The following is a 13979-nucleotide window of genomic DNA, read 5'->3' on the forward strand; positions in this document are numbered from 1 at the left end:
ATTAAAAATTAAAATTTATTAATTTAATTGCGAGTCAGTGAAAAAAAAAATAATTGAAATTAACGTCGTAAAAGCTTTTTTACTACAGCTATATCCGATAATGCTGTGATTATCCACCTTAAATATATATTTTCAATATATTCAATATATATAGTTTATAGAAAAGCAATAGTTGCGGAGGTCGCTGACACACAGAGACACAAACAGACATTAAAACTCCAGATGCCAATATAATCCATATTGTTCCACTGAATTAGCGCCAATGAAACCGTCCGAAGTCTGTCTTTGGTTGACTAATTACGATTCTTTTTCTTTTTTTTTTTGCGCGCGCGCAAACTCCCTCTTTGATAAATCAAAGTTCTCCTTCGGCGGGATAACGAGCATAAAATTATAGACCATTCGCCTCGCACGATCGCGGAATTGATCCGATTCTCCGAGCTGTCTCTCTTTCTTTCTCTCCCCCCCTCTTCCTCTCTTCCCCTTTATCCCTCTTGAGCGTCCTCTTTTTAATTGAATCGGATTATGGAAACGCGTCGGGCATTTCAAACGTCGCCACGGCGAATGTCAATAATCTTAAGTGGCCGTGAGAAGCGGGATTATTTGAAATTCATTGAATTTGCGGAAATCCAAGGAGCCAACCGCGACTTTTTTTCTCCGGAAATCGCAAATGCGGAGAATCGAGATTGTGATCGCGTAATAAGAAAAAACTACGGTGCAAAACTGCGCTCATACGTCAATCCATATAGCTACACTTATCCGATATTGTGTAGATTCGGCTTTTGTAAAAAGAGGACGATGTACAGATATATATTCGGAATCCCTATATGACAGAGAATAAAAATGGGTATAACACGCGGGTGGTTTTGATTTTTGTAAAAAGTGAGCGGTAGACTCTTCTCAAAGTCCAGCACTTTTAACGAGAAATTTCAGTTTTTTATATTACAAAAAGAAAAAAGACAAAACTGAGTGGTATATTCGATCGCGTTACTCTGTATCGCGAGCTTTTTTAATATCGCAGAATGCAGTTTGCGATAGTTGGTAAAAGGGAAAAAATAAATAAACAACCGTGTACGCGCGTACAATGAGAAAAACCGGTTGATTATCAGCTTGTAATATTCCAGTTTAATTGTTCGGTCAGCAAGTGTACACTAATTAAGTTTTATTGTTGTTTAGCTCTTGTATACAAACTGTTGTCTCTGCGCAATGAAATAAGGTACGCGTGTTATTACAACACGTCACGAGAGAGAGAGAGAGAGAGAGAGAGCGAAGCGAGAGTATAAAAACTTAACTTTGAGAATTAAATTTTCAATTTCAATTTAAGACCAAATTGAAAATCTCTCGCTTCAAGAATTAAGAGTTACGAAAGAGGTGATGACGACGATTTTTAATTTTTATTCGAGAGCTAACCGATTTTGAGCTGGGCAAACGGAATATCAATAAATGGATGGATTTAAAGAGCATGTGTAACATATGGATAGACTAACAATCGCGAGAGTTTCGTAAGAACCTTCTCCCACACATCTTCTCCCATTGTAGATACATCATAATTGTAATTTACATAATTCATACATACGACAAAGTCGAAAACAAGGTTAATGCGATTGCCGTAATTACTGTCTCGCGGACAGCCAAGAAGAGAGTGTTTCTGTGTCGCTAACGTTGCATATAAATTAAAGTGTATTTTGTACATTGGCTCGAAACCAAAACGCTTTCGAATTTACATCGTGCGAGGCTCCACGCGATTCAAATATGTAACAGATATGTCGACATGTTGAATGTGGAAAATATCGATACTTTTAGTCCATCGACATCTTGGATCCGTGTCGATATTTTACACGAATATCTTGAATATGTCGATGTTTTTAATAGTATAAATATCAATATTTTACAATATCGACATTTCCATTGTCGCCCCTATACGTAACGTTATTATCGAGACGCGAATGATTATGCAATCATTATAATTATAATTCGCTAATCATTAAATTAAAAAATTACGTAAAATTAGCCATCTTATAAAATTTGTATAATACTAGATTCGCGATCGCGCTGTTATAGAATGGAGAACATTTTAATGACGCCGCGAGAGCTTGATAAATACGTATTATAGCGCTACGTATAAATTTATCATCGCGCTGACGAGTTTCAAATCGAATCACACAACGTCTAAAATTACCATTTATCGATTAAATCCTACAGTAAAGTGCCAATTTATATTCCTCGTCACCGGTCTAATATTAAAAGCTCCCGCGGCTTAACAAAATGAGACGCGAGTCGAGTCGCCACCGTCCGAAAAGGGATGTTCCTTCCCTTCCCGGTCGTTACGGAAGGTCTCGGCACTCGAGGGAGCAGATATCTTTCCGCGCGCGGAAAACGCAGACGAATTTGCGGCACTCGAGCCGCGTCACAATCGATCGGAGCGACGACACTTCGGTCGGATGCCTCTTTGCGCGCGCCGTTGTCGCGCGCTTCCGAAAAGAGAAAAAGGCTCGTTCTCCCCTCTAAAAAAAAAAAAAAGGTTAGCTCCAAAAACGATCTCTTGTTTTTTTGCTTTTTTTTTTTTTTTTTAAGAGCGCGATAGACGACGCTCAACGTGAACGTACGTCGCGGCGCAGCGCGGTGGGATTCAAAATGTGCCGATTGTATCTGTTGGTGCCAGTGACCCCCTATTGATTCCACTGCTCAGCAAAGCACAGACCAGACCCTCTCGTTCCCACCCTCTCGTTCGCCACCACCTCGTCTCCCTCGGTCTTTCTCTCTACCTCTCTCGCTCCTCGCCACCCTCCCGTTTCCTCGCTACCGTTCGACCACCCTCTATGCGCCCCCGACGACCCTCTGCCCTCTCGCTCCCTTTCACGTTTATACGTGCGCGATATACCGCGGTAATGTCCCACGCGAGCGAGCCCGACACCGGTTTCACCCTATAGTGTAGCTCCCAAGCCGACTAACCAACCAACCAACCGACCGACCTAGGCGAAAATAATTTTACCTTTGTCACGAAGGGTGGCCGCGCACAAAACGCTCAGCCTATACCTGCGGTCGCTCATGCGGCTGATATTCCGCAGGTCGGCTAAGCCGCCAGCCGCTTCTCTCCTTTCTGACAATGCGGGTGGAATTATATTAAAGGGATAAGCGTTTCGCGTGTTGCTCGTTCCTCTTCGTCGGAACACTTGAAAGGGCAGTAGAAACTTTAAATCGAAATTCTTTGAAATTTCGAAAAGATCTGCATAAAAAATGTCTTTACGATAAATCTAACAAGATCGTGAATTTCGATCGTTTTTATCAGCACTCGTTATTCTATGGAAGCTATTAATTTCGTTATCGAGTTCAGGTACTCTTGTCGATAGCTAAGAAGGCACTTTTCATTGTACAGAATGCCTTCGAAGTAAATAACCGGGAACGTAATCTTTGATCAATGTAGAAAGTCTGGTCTTTTTCACGGGTTTCTTTTCAATTAACCCTTCGCACTTCCCCTTACATTTCATGCGCGATAATAATCATCAAGAAAAAAAAATCTATATTTATTTACATTCATACTTAGAAAATATTTCACTTTTATATTTGATTATTTATTGTGTTTATTTTTTTCTATTATAATGAATAGAAATTAATTAAATATCTTAATCACCAGATCTCAAATTAATTCCGTTAAAATAGACATTAAAAGTGAAAGAGTTAAAAGATCCATTAGGTATTCATATTTCTGAAATTTAGCAAAAATTTATGTTGAGTTTATTTTAATATATAATTATGTAGATTTTATTATATGGAATTTCGCGTAAAATACACAATTGCATGCGCGCAAAATTTAAAAAAAGCTTTAATTATATTTCTATCATATTTTTTACTTTTTTAAAATATCTTTCATTTTTTTTTTAGCATCTTTAATTTCATATGCGAGGTTTACGCGCGAAATATTCTATTTAGTTATTTTATTTTCGGTCAAGGAAAGAGTACGCGTTCGTTTTCGCTGCGCCGTATGAACATGCCTCTTTAAGAGCTATGAGAAATTTGTTTGTCCAATAGAGAAAGCGCCTGTGATAGAGTTTGAAAACAGGAGCAAGTCGATATTCGCGATAGTTTCAATGGAAATCGCACGACGAAGAGTTACTGGGACAGCCGGGTCTATACATATGCCATTGTCCCCGCGGCCAGTTCTAAACCTGCGTTAAACGATAGATCGTAGATTAATGGCTACAGTAAACCATGTTGAAAATGGGGGAGAAACGAGAAGGGTGGACCGTTTGTAGAGAGTGCATTCCCGTATTTTTAAGGTACCTGTACGCGCTTCGGTGCCGCCGTTTTCGATCTTTATTACGGCAACTCCATCGGTCCATAAATTCAAGTATAGAACTACTCAACCACAGTTTCTCCATACTTTATTAGATTACTACTCTTTTATGATTCTATCGATATCAGCGGTCTCTAAAAGTTTGATGAAATAACTGAAAAAGTGACATAGGAATATGGGAAAATTTTTATGTCACGAGTATATAACGATTTTACAGACACAAATGCGATTAAACACAATAGGAGAGATGATCAGACGCTAGGCGAACGAGAATACGGACGTTTGTCTCCGTGTAAAGTCAGCTTTACAGGTGTAATCCTCCTCCATTCTGGTAGGTGATCACATGTCCCATCATATATGATTCATTGAGGTCCCATTGTTACACGAGAGAGGCTGGTAGAGCATCGTCGCGATTCGTTTCCGCGCCAAGTATAAGCGAGCATACTTTTATCACTGTCGGAGAACGGAATGTTCTCATTCCTCCAAGTTCTAACGTGCATAAAGTCTAGATTCTGGCACGAATTACACGCCATTTGGGCCAACGTATACGCTGCTCGCGTGCTTTTGTAATTCCGGTTGTTTCACAGCGTCGTTCAAGGGAGAAGCCGAGTCCCTTTCTTTCTTAAAATCGCGTGAGAATGATGCGGGTATTTATGTAGAATACAAATGTCGCATGACGAGAGAATCGCATTATTTCATGTTTTGCTTTATATCATTACATTGTAGTCTTACAGTTATTTATATAAAAAAATATATATTCTTTTTTTTTCACAACAGCGATGTCTGTAAAGATATCGATATACTGTCTTCATTTCTCTCCGGCAGTTCTTTGGCCATTATCTATATATAAGTCTGATCTTTCTGATAAAATTATACTATACTTCTTTTGATGTACTACATCATAATAGCTTAACGATGCCTTAAGATATACTTTATATAAAAATAAAATTGATAAGAGAACGTTAATGTGCCACTTTCCTATGGAAATTAATAATATCTCGAGAAAAGAGTCTCTTTTATTATATATGTTCGCATATATTTGCAAAAATGTTTCCCTGAACATATACATATATAATTTATATTATAATTTAAGTTTTATATGTTGTAATACATAATTATATGTTAATTATATGTTATAATGCATTTTAATAATAATGTTTTCTATTATATTATGTAAATTTCTCTTCTGTAAGCGCGTGCGCGAGTTTTTCTACATTTTAGTGGACAAATTTGCAGGCCACGCGGGAATGTGTCCATATAATGGAACGGTTTGACGTTTTCGTCGGTTCGCCAAGTAGAAAACGATCAACGGGAACACGTTACATGTCTGTTGCGAGCGCGAAAGGATAAATCGAGTTCAGTTATGCGAAACTAATAACGCGCCTGTCCGCTTGGAAACGGTGCCGCGTTCCTTCCACAAGCTACGTGCTTCCGCAGCGGAGTCGATATATCACGGGGTTATAATGTACTAACGAATACATAGGCGGTCATTTGCTCTTTTATCCCCGTAATTCAGCGCTGACTCATGCACCACACATGAATTTAAAGGGGCGAATGACTCATACACGTGCGTATAGTATCTCCCTCCTCTATCGCCTTCCCTATCATAAATCAGGATACGTTCTCCAAAATTGAGCATCTATTGTAATACACTTCCAATCATTCCGCCCATCAGATACACGCGCTCTTCACGTGCGAAATAATCGTCTAAATTAGTTCAGTTTAGATAAAAAAATACTCGAAAAATATTAGTTTTTTTTTTAATTTATTCTATTTAAAAATTTTATTTTAAAAGATATTTCTTATTTTCCGTGAAGAGATGACAGGTGCAAGCACATAGAAAACATTTATTTGAAATGCGATAATTGAAATTGTCAATTGAGATCATATAGAAGAGGAATTATTATCAGAAATTGTTATTTGAAGGAACACATTTCAAGTTTTCAAATAACTCGCAATAATTATTTTAAATATAATTTCTTATGCAATTATTCTTTGAATTTAGTACTTTAAGAGCTTATTTTTTGATGAGAGAATTTCGAGTTGGGAATATATTTGTCTGTTTCGTCGATCTTAAAATAAAATTAATGAAATCTTGTACAAGGGGAAGAGATTAGTGATAAGGGGCGATTTCGGTCCATTCGGTTTAACCCGGTATCACTCGGCTCACAGCTATTTGTTTCTCTAGATAAATGTCATAATTTGACAGTTGTACACACACATATCGCGAAAGACACAATATCTGTGAGCCGAATGATATCGAGTTAAACCGAATGGGTCTAGTCCCTCTTTTCTTTTTTTTCTCTTGTCTTGATTGGATATATAATATATTACGTCTATATATTCTTTCGTCGATGTTTCGCGTATCTCGACAGTGTGGAAAATCGGATACATCAAAACTTTATTGAATTCGAAAAAATTATGTTGCAAGCAAGAAATAACTAGAATTAATAGCAGGTAAATGTATAATATTAAATAATTAATTTAATTGACATTACTTGTCTGTCTTAAATCTGTAGAGAAAGTCTGAGAAATGCATATTTAAGGTATTTATTTCTGATTTGACAGTTAATTGGACAGTTAATTTTATTTTAAATAAGATTTTGATTGACACACGAATGAATTATTATTTTTACAACCTAACTATTTATAATTTCCCTTACTATTAGAATAATTAGGATACTTTCTTAAATATATTTCTATTTTATTATTTCAAATATTATTTCGTCCACTTCTGCTCCTCCCGATCGATAATCAAATTCCATATATATGATTTTGACGTTTTCAATTTTTGACACTCGTCGGACAAATACGGACAAATAATCCCCCGCGCGCTCGAAATTCTCTCTTATCAAAAAATGAGATATTTATTTATAAGCACAACTCTCTCGTCTCATCGAGATTTTCCCGAGGATGGAACAAACTTCAAACGGCGCGACTCCGAACCTCGAGGTATTCTTGTTTACTCACTATCTCTCAAATTGAATTCGCAATTCTCCTATGTATAGAAACTTAAAACGCGTAACGCCTCCCTTAGCTTCTCTCAAGACGGACTCGAGTTAACATAACTCTACGGCGGAGAGACGGTCGTCGCTCCGGCTGTATGGAATTTCCATAAGTACCGTGCGGGAAAAGTGGTGTTAATTAAAAGCGTAAAGTTCATCGCGCGAGCGCGTCTACCCGGCGAGACTTCCGCTTACAGATCGGAGTTACTGCATAACAATAAATTCGGTGTAGGAAAGTTCGCGGCGCGTTAGTGGTGGTTGGTTGCTTGGTTGTGCATAACAGCTCGCGCGGCCGGGTAATAACTCGAGTTTCGGAATAACCGTTTGCTCTCGCAAATTCCGCGAGAGGAAGAAACTCTGCCGACAAAGTTGTCTCGGCGAAGAGTTACACATATATATAAATACATATACACGCGAGTGTCTGTTGTCAAATGAAAGAATACTCGCGACAGCAGCTTGTCGCAAACAGGGATGATTAACACTCTTGAGACGTCAATCTTCTCTCGAAAGCTCTCTTCTTTAGTAAAATATTATTTTACTATTTTTGAATTACTATTTTACACGAAAGTACAAATGTCCCTCGGAGAAAGAATATTTTCTAAACTCATAAGATTTTTTAATTATATTAGAAAACTGTGTGTGTGAGATATATATTTTGGAGAAGTTTAATATAATAATATAGATACGAGAAAAATATTCTGCAGATCGAAATTAATATCTTCCATGATAACTTAATATTGCGGTAATAATTTATTTTGTTTTCAACATTTTCAATACTTAAGAAATGATATCTTTGTCCGATACTTTCAAGTTTCTTGCCAATATCGCGTGGTTACACCTCATATATTTTCGTTTTATATCAAGAATCTGTTCTTCAAATTTCGATTCGTTTAAAAAAATTTAACGATTAATTAGTTTCTAAGGATTAACGTCAATATACTTATCGCGATAATTTTTACATGACGTCGTTACATCTTACATTTTCGTAAACGAATAGTTTATCTCGATAATTTTGAGCGCGGTGTCAGAAAAAAGTCGATTTATTCAACGATTCATCCTCGTGTGAAGCCCACTGACCTCACCCCAAGTGCTTTCAACCCCTTTGAACATCACGGCGTATAAAGTGTCACTCTTTCGCGATGTCGCGGACACAAGTGGCGGCCGCGGTTGAGTGGCGAGAGAGAATGTTGTTCTCACGCGAATACGACCTCGTTAGGGACAAACGGAAAGAGAGCGAAATTTTTCATCCAGTATATCCGGAGAGCGAGCTCAAAATCGCGGTGGTACATCCCGACGATGACCCCTTTAGATTATTCGAAAGCAATTTTTCTTTACCGAGGAGAGATTTAACAGAATAGATCGTATATATAGGAATATCACGTATAGTATAAATATCATGATCTACACAAGGTTTATATTAAAGAGTCGTTAGGTCGCGAGGTCAGACAAACAAAGGAGCAAATTTTTTTATATTTTACTTGATATATCAAACTCAATCTTGGATACAAAATACAAAATTTCTTAATGTTCTATTAATTGGGTCGATTAAAGTTGACGCGATAAATTGAGAAATAAACATGTAGAATATGTGTGAGATGTTTGTTGATTTCATTTACGATATCGATTTTTTATATGTTGATATCGATTACTTCCATTTACTATATATGCAAGTTTGCTTTAGAAATATTCGCTTGTTTTTCTTTACAATAATAAACACCTGTTATAACAAACTTGAGCAAAACACTGCAACGAAAGATAAAACTTTATGCGGCACTGAATCATATTTTTCTTCCTTAATTAACATTAAATGAATTTATTTTTTTGGACAATTATAGCGTAAATGTCGTGAAATGTATTTTAAGATATAAACTAACAATGAGTGACGCAAATTTAATTAAAATCTGTTCTAAAATCGCAATTGGGCATTGCTATTCCATGAGATGTATTTTTGAAAAGAATTAGATAGAAATAAATATTATTTTTAAACTGTAAATATATATAAATCTATCTAATATTACCTAAAACAAACATTTTTATAAAATGCAATTTAGCTAAAGCTTCTTTTCATTAATCAATCACAAATTGAAGAGATATTCGTGTGTCGCGCAAAATATCATTTTATGAAAATATATCATTCAATTTCCAGAGAAGAAAGGAAACATTGCACGTATCATTTCGCGTATGATACTCGACTGCAGGTGACTAAAGAGAACAAACAACTCAGAGAGTTACGCGAGAAAGAAAGAGAATTGTCCGGTTGAAAATTCCTTAAAATACGCTTCGCGACAGCTCTGTAAATATATATATATATATATATATATTATATTGCATGACACAGAAAGAGTCTCGCGTTTAACATCGCGAATTCTTCTCTCTATGCCCTCTAGTAGAATGGACATCCTGCTGCGAGACATGAACGCGCCGTGGCGATGACAAGCCTGATCTTGGAGAACGCCGACTTGAACCGACTCTTTCCGAAATGCCGGCCTAGGGGCGGCCCACCCCCGGGGGCCTCCACGCAGAGCAGCCAGCAGCAGCCGCATGACAGCCCCTGCCAGACGGAGGCCGCCGCTATCACCACCGCCACCGCCGCGACCACCGCAACAGCCGCCGCCGCCGCTGTCACCATCGCCTCCACGTCGACGAGCGTCTCCGCGATATCGGACGACATGATCGACCTCGAGCGCGACACCTCCGACAGGCAAGTTAAATCCATTTACCGGGCGCAGGACGGTCGGATTAATTCGGGATAGACCCGGAAGTACTGCAAGGTTGCGAACTACCGGGCGGATATCTCTCTCTCTTACTCGATGATTTAGGTCCGATACGCGGAACGTATCCGAATTTGGCCTCGATGTATTTCAAGGATGTAGTCTATTGACAGAGATAATTGCGTATTGTTAGTTTTTTCATCGTTGATATTTTTTAACGATTTTTTATAATGAGCGACATCATTACAGATGTATAAGAGATACGTATGTAAAAGAGTTTTATTTCTACTCATTTCTTTATTATTCTGCTTAACATGACACGTGGTATAATGTGGCTAGCTAATTACTTAATTGAGGAGCCAGATGGAACAGACGTGCGGAATGAAGATAAAAAGCTGCACGTTGTGTGAAAAAATAATTAAATTTGTAGACGAATGTGTGTTGGTTTATCACCATTTTTTGAGAGTAAAATTCATATAAATTTCCATTAATTAAATTCCCCCATTCGGATAATTTTTTTCAACAGGCGTAATCGCATCACTCCGTCCGCGCTCCTTGATTCCCTCGCGTTCCTTAATTATGACAATACACATGCTACCAATTTTCGCCACGTAAGCAATAGTCCAAGAGAATCTTTTTTTTTTTAATTATTATATTATTTTTTTTTTAATTATATTTTCTTTCAACATGATTGCCGACTGTTAAAAGTGCCAAGTTACGTTCGTAGGTATAGGAAACGAGCGAATGGCAGAAAAAAATCAGGTTCGCTGTCCCGTAGGACGGCGAGCGTGGTGCCCGGTTTCACGGTCGAGGGCCAGCTGCCGCACGCCACGAAGCCGCTTTCGTCGAGCTCGTCCTCGGCGTCGGGACGCAGCGAGGATGCGCCCCAATACGGGAGTCTGCAGGGTAGCGATCATCAGGGACAATCGCAGCAGGATGACAGCGGACCGGAGGAGAGCCCCGTGTACATCCTTACCTCGGCGAAGGGAGGCCCCAGTTATAAACTCCGGGATTCGAGGTAACGGATGCGGTTGCGACGCGGAAATTCAATTAGCTTTATAAGAGAGAACCGATTCGTCAATTTATTTATTCAGAAAGAAAAGATTTTTCATGCAGCGATCCATTTTGATAGACCCCGAGATAAATGTATTACTCTGTAGAATGTGATTTAAAATATTTATCTCAGATTTTAATTATTTGTGAACAAAATTTATTTATTTTATTGATTAATATAGCAGCAACCTAAATCGTGCATTTAAGATTTTCGTGGAATTTTATAAAACTGCTATTATATTTTTACAATTATGAAAATAATCGAATACAAGAAATTAATCGTGCTTTGCATCATTGTGTACATACACAATAAACTCTTGAAATTTTTGTTCTAATTGCTGAAAAAAATAATACATAAGAATAAGTATTTTCGTTCTTTTAAGAAAATATTTTTTTAACGTGTAAAAAATTGTAAACTGTTGTTTAATTATTTCAAAACAAAATGCACGATTAGTATTTGTAATTAATAAATTTTTATTCAACTTTCTTTTTTTTACGAAATTTAAATAACGTAAGAAATACATATAAAGAATATAAAAAAATAATATACATGCGTGTGCATATAAATAATAATTATATATATATATATATATATCTATATATATATATATATATAATTAATTAAGAACCATTGAAAGTTTGAAATAGGTCACGATTTGAATATGTAAAACGGAAGTGAGTTAAAATAGAGATTAAAGTTAATTAGAGGGTGCGAGTTGAAGAGAATGTTGAGTCGAACGGTTAAATTGCATAAAAATCGATAACAAGGCTGTAAAGTCGAGGTATATACGAACACCTGTGTACACGCAAAAAATGTGTTACGTTTCCTATCACCGACGGCATTAAATTCGAGCGGATTGCGCGTTTATATACGACGTGGAACATCGATCGACGATGAAAGTTGATTTGTATGTGACGTTTGGGTCTTTAAATGTATCTATACAACTTTGCACGTGGACACACGAGAGAGCGTCCAGTTTTCATAGCCGATATACAGCTCCACAGGTTTCACAATCTGACACAGTTGTCCGTGTACATATTCAACGGGGCGTTAATTTCAAGCTTAATACTCCGGGAGAGGAAATGTCACTCAAATATCAGCTTCTACCTCGCTACCGCGTTAATACGAGTCGCTCGATGTATAGCAAACAAAGTCAATACGCTCGTATATAATCCCCGCCCGCGGTAAACATTTTTCCTTCTTGCGTGCGAGAGAGATTTCGCTCCAGACGGAAACGTCTTCGTCATCGGTGATAACTCCTTACGTGCTTTCTCAAGCCGCACGTGCGGTGCTCTTCAGGAACACTACATGTATATGCGACAATGTAATACAGTTTTTCAAATTGTTTATTCCTCCGTATAAAACAAAGCTGATACAAAACGAAGACGATTTGACGGTCGAAAAATTTCTTAAAAATTGAGTTTTAAGTGCGTCGCCTCGAGTAAAGAGATTTCTTTTTATTGACATGAATAAACGTTGTAAGGAATTGCCATTTCTGATATCACACTCGGGCTGTTATTAATCACTAATTGATTGGAGCTTATCGATATATCAATATAGGTAGAAACGCAAGTATGTATGTACAGATATACGTATTATTTTCAGATCTATTCGACGTTCGATTCAGATTTGCTCAAGCGTATCATCGATACCGATATTGACTACCGGATATGCTCGATAACTTTGAATTCGATAATTTCGACGAGATGTCCAGTTAAAAAAAAATTTCACAGCACGTAAAATAAGTTTTCGCTCTTTCATATCCGAGCGGAATATTCGAAGCGATCGATTGCTTTTATATCCGATTTTTTTTGAATTGCATTTTGCACAGTCTGTGTCTACCTATGGTAGGAATTTGAGATTTATATTTCCATCTCGAATATCTCGAGTTTACTGCACAATCCGGAACGTAGGAAGAAGTCATCAAATTTCAATGCTTTCTTCGTGATTTTGATTTTACAAATCGCCGAGATAAGCTCGGAAGTAAAGTAAAGCAGATCGAGAGATGCATTTTTTTTTATTTATTTTATATAGAATTGATATAGTGATAAGACAAAAATAGCCGCTGATACGAAGCATACGAAGATTCTCACTGCGAAAGTGAAAAAGAAAGTATTATATAAGGAGAAATTATGCATTTGTGGAGGGAAATCATGCATTTCTCCTATTAGTTCGAGATTAAAGAGTAAAATATAGCAAATTCGAGAGATGCATTTTTTAAAATAATCGATAATAATAAGACAAATAGTCGCCAATATGAAAAAAGCTTGTATGGGAGAAAAAAAAAATCGCCAAGATAAGCCAGAAAAAATTAAGCAGATCGAGATGTATTTATTTTTTTTTTTTTTAATTAAAATTTTTTATTTTTAATTTAATTTAATTAAATTTTTTTTAATAATGATACAATGATAAGACAAGTAGCCGCTAATACGAAATCATGCATTTCCCTTCATGTCGCCCTTTCTTTTTCACTTGCACGTCGTGAGAATCTTCGTATAAAGTCGAAAGCATTTTGAAAGCCTTTCGTTAGGATAAGATCGGACGTTCGAAAGACGACGGAAGCGCGTCCAGATGGGCGCGGAGGGAATTACGGGCTTAAAACTCGCGCCGGATTTTCTCGCGCGGATATACGTCTCGTGGTGACGACTCTCTGTCGGTGACCGATGATTATTTTTCAATAAATCATTCCAGGTTCGACCGGAGGCCGAAGATCGATGAACGTCGCTCGCATAAGCGCGTAAAGCCGAGATTATTCGTCGACGGACGTTTTATTACAAGCGAACGGTGTGTAAATTTGCAAAGGGGCACCACGCGTCAAATTTTTGGGGGTTAACTCTCGCCTGTCACGCGCCACTTCTCCCGTCTCCTCGCGCTATCTTTTTCCACGTACGCGATAAGGCTGAAATTTATTCACTCGG

At 37.5% G+C, this 13979-nt stretch overlaps 1 protein-coding gene across 24 annotated transcripts in view; it reads left to right on the forward strand.

Annotated features, from left to right (window-relative positions):
- Window positions 1-13979, forward strand: part of LOC145943082 (uncharacterized) — a 43105-nt gene that overhangs the window by 11457 nt on the left and 17669 nt on the right. For 16 of the 24 annotated variants that reach the window (XR_014426477.1, XM_083050386.1, XM_083050403.1 and 13 more), the window contains 2 exons: window positions 9687-9997; window positions 10735-11025. Coding sequence is in view for 23 of the 24 variants with exons in the window: in XM_083050386.1 (XP_082906512.1) it covers window positions 9687-9997; window positions 10735-11025 (602 nt within the window). In the remaining variant the exon portion in view is untranslated. Of the gene's footprint in view, window positions 1-9442; window positions 9590-9683; window positions 9998-10734; window positions 11026-13979 lie in introns of those variants that run through there. The other 8 variants (XM_083050398.1, XM_083050397.1, XM_083050390.1 and 5 more) reach the window with 4 other exon arrangements.

Source organism: Prenolepis imparis, unplaced genomic scaffold (genome assembly GCF_030444845.1).
Source record: "Prenolepis imparis isolate NDT839.2.m4 unplaced genomic scaffold, iyPreImpa1.0 SCAF_11, whole genome shotgun sequence".
NCBI classification, from domain to species: Eukaryota; Metazoa; Arthropoda; class Insecta; order Hymenoptera; family Formicidae; genus Prenolepis; species Prenolepis imparis.